Raw genomic sequence first — 3384 nt, forward strand, 5'->3', positions numbered from 1 at the left:
TCCCTCCCTTCCTTTGTTCCTTCCTTCTTTTGGTGGGACTGGAGTTTGAACTCAGGGCTTCACTCTTGCAAAGCAGGCACTCTATCCCTTGAACCACACCTCCAGTCCATTTTGCTCTGGTTATTTTGGCTATGGGGTCTCGAGAACTATTTGCCCAGGCTGGCCTCAAACAGTGATTCCCCCGATCACAGCCTCTCAAGTAGATAGGATTACAGGCATGAGCCACTGTAGTCCAGCTGTAGTTGAAAATATTTCATTGTAAGGTTGATCCATTCATCAGTTGGTGGACATTTGGGTTGTTTCTACCTTAAAAAATTTTTTTTTGTTTTTCATTTTTTAATTTTACTTACTATATATATATATATATACAAACTCCATTAGCAATGGCTATTGGGATTTATCAAATCATCTCATAGTGGCCCATGTCACAATATCTGCCATTCCTTTTGTTTGATTGGCAGTACTGGGGTGTTTCTACCTTTTCATGATCATGAAAAATGCTGCTCTGAACATTCGTGTAGAAATTCTTGTTTAAGCAACTGTTCTCAATCTCTTAGGTGAATGCATAGGAGTGGACAAATAAGGTCATACAATAACTCTGGGTTTCATTCGGAAGAACCAGCCATCTTATTTTAACCTGCATTTCTTTTGATCATTGTAAGAATAAAATGGTTTTCATCTGTATAGATACTGGACGTTTGCAAATTTCATTTTCTTAATCTCTTCGGGAGTCTTAGGGGACCACTGTTAGCCTTGGGCAAGAGAGGCCTCTTTTTTTTTCTTAGTGATACTTCTGAGGACCATATTCTAACCCTTTTCTGTCCTGTCTACCTTAGGGGTGAAGAACACAAAGCCAAGCATATGTGTTGAGCTTGACCTTGAATCCCAGTGTAGACAATGCTCTATAGGACTCTAAAATTCCTTTCTAGGTGGCTCCCAGTCATCAGTAGGGCCTGAGAGGGACCCCCTTCTTTGGGCTTATTCCCCTGATATGGGCCACTCTGTGAGTGTGAGCTGCCTGGTCCAGGGTCATTGGTTTGCAGATTGTCTCAGATGTCACTAAACAGCATGAACTCATTCTTCTCTCTGTCTCAACATCCTTCTTGTCTCAAAGGAAGGACTTGAGGAACTAAAGGCTCAGCTATGCTTATCAAAACCAATTTAACTCTTTTTAAAAAAAACATTTATTTTAATGACAAACTTTTATATATTTATGCATAACTTGATATTTTGAAATATATATACATTGTGCTAAATTAACATACACATTGCTCCACATTCTTGTCATTTTTGGTGTATATTAATTGTACAAAGTGATGGGCTTCATTATTACATTTTCATACATGCAAATAAGTACCACAATCATATCTGACCTTCTTGTTACCCATACCCTTCCTTTTCCCTAGTAGTTTTCTTTCTACTTTCATGCCTTTTTTTTTTATATGACGGGGTTTTGAACTCAGGACTTCACGCTTGCTAGACAGGCGCTCTACCACTTGAGCCACACCCTCAGACCTTTTTGCTCTGGTTATTTTTGAGATAGGGTCTCACTTTATGCCTGAGCTAACCTGGACCTCAATTCTCTTATTTGTGTTTCCTTGTGTAGGTGGGATGACAGGAAAGCATGACCACACCCAGCCATTGTTTGAGATTAGGTCTTGCAAACGTTTTTTGCCCAGGCTGGCCTCAAACCCTGATCCTCCCAGTCTCAGCCTCCTGAGTAGTCACTGTGCCCAGCAAGTTCTTGTAATTTTCTTATATATTGAGACACTTGCTGGCTGGGTAATACTAAGGAAACAAATGAGTTGTCATTTCCAAGTGTCTATGTTTTGTTTGCAAACCAGAGATGATTCATCAACCTCATCAGTGTCCCTATATTGTGCTATTCTTCTTGCTCTGTCCTCTCCTCTCAGGCTCCAGAGAAGCAGCCAGAGAACGGAACATGGCTGGTGACCGAGTTTGTGCTGGTGGGATTCTCCAACCTTCCAGACCTGAGGACCACACTCTTCACATTGTTCCTCCTCACCTACCTGGTCACCCTCAGTGGCAATGTCACCATTATCACCATCATCCATGTAGACTGCACCCTCCACACGCCCATGTACCGCTTCTTGGCTACCCTGTCCCTGTCTGAAACCTGCTATACACTGGTCACCATTCCCAATATGCTGGCCCATTTGCTGATGGAGAGCCATGCCATCTCCATTGCTGGTTGTCGTGCTCAGATGTTCTTCTTCCTGGGTCTGGGCTGCAGTCACTGCTTCCTTCTTCCCCTGATGGGTTATGATAGGTATGTAGCCATCTGTCATTCCTTGCGCTACTCAGTGATCATGAGGCCCACTGTCTGCTTCTGCTTGGGAGCCTTGGTTTTCTGCTCTGGCTTCTTGGTGGCCTTGATTGAGACTTGCTTGATCTTCTCCTCTTCCTTTTGCCATGGAGACCGTGTGGAACATTTCTTCTGTGACATTGCCCCTGTGCTAAAGCTCAGCTGCTCAGAGAGTGTGCGCAAGGCTCTGGGCATCTTCTTTTTGAGCATCTTGGTGGTGCTGGTCTCCTTCCTCCTTATCCTCCTCTCCTACGCCTTCATAGTGGCTGCCATCCTGCGGATCTCCTCTGCCTCTGGTAGGCGTAAAGCCTTCTCCACCTGTGCGGCCCACCTCACCGTGGTCATTGTGCATTTTGGCTGCGCCTCCATCATCTACCTGCGGCCGGACTCTGGGGCAAACCCTGACCAGGACCGCCTAGTGGCTGTGTTCTACACCGTGGTGGCACCTCTGCTGAACCCAGTGGTATATACTCTGAGGAACAAGGAGGTGAGGGTGGCCCTGAGGAGGACCCTGGAGCGCAGCTGTGGGGTGTTGAAATAAGGACTCACTTTGCATTTTCCATCACGTTCTAGATTTTTATTAACATGGGCTTCTCTTGAGACTCGTTTTTCCCACTTGAAAAACCTTTTAGTGAAATAGACTTTTAGTGCCTAAGACTTTGCATAAACCCAATAAAGGATGTCTTTTCTATTTGTCATGGCTTTGACTTTGGTGCCATGCAATGTGGCTTGCTGTGGCCAATGTGCGCCAGTGGATGGCCCACTCATATTGCTCACTTTGGCCACTGGTGGAAGATGGTTTTTAACAAGTAGAGAGCAGAGATCAACACTCTCCATCATCCTTTTATCTTACTTTATTTCCTTCATTTCTCTTCTTTCTTCTCTTTTCCTTTTAAAAATTTTGAAAAAAAATTACTTTTGTTTCCGGGCACCTGCGTTTCACACCTATAATCCCAGCTACTTGGGAGGCTGAGAATGGGAGGATCACAGCTCAAGGCCATTGCAGGCAAATAGTTCTTGTGATCCCATCTCCAAAATAACCAGAACAAAATGGACTG

At 44.2% G+C, this 3384-nt stretch overlaps 1 protein-coding gene across 1 annotated transcript; it reads left to right on the forward strand.

Moving 5' to 3' along the window:
• Positions 1–991: 991 nt before the first annotated feature.
• LOC109681382 (olfactory receptor 10T2-like) lies at positions 992–2867 on the forward strand. Its single transcript, XM_074053248.1, has 2 exons — positions 992–1035; positions 1868–2867. The coding sequence occupies exons 1-2, from the start codon at positions 992–994 to the stop codon at positions 2865–2867; spliced, it is 1044 nt and encodes a 347-aa protein (XP_073909349.1).
• Positions 2868–3384: the final 517 nt, after the last annotated feature.

This window comes from Castor canadensis, chromosome 14 (assembly GCF_047511655.1).
Source record: "Castor canadensis chromosome 14, mCasCan1.hap1v2, whole genome shotgun sequence".
In the NCBI taxonomy this organism is placed as follows: domain Eukaryota; kingdom Metazoa; phylum Chordata; class Mammalia; order Rodentia; family Castoridae; genus Castor; species Castor canadensis.

What these genes read in the sequence shown, in the direction of transcription:
- LOC109681382 (XM_074053248.1), top strand. Translation starts at nt 992, where the DNA reads ATGGGCCACTCTGTGAGTGTGAGCTGCCTGGTCCAGGGTCATTG. An exon ending in TGCCTGGTCCAGGGTCATTG is followed by an intron (nt 1,036 to 1,867) that starts GTTTGCAGATTG and finishes CAACCTCATCAG; the next exon opens with TGTCCCTATATTGTGCTATT.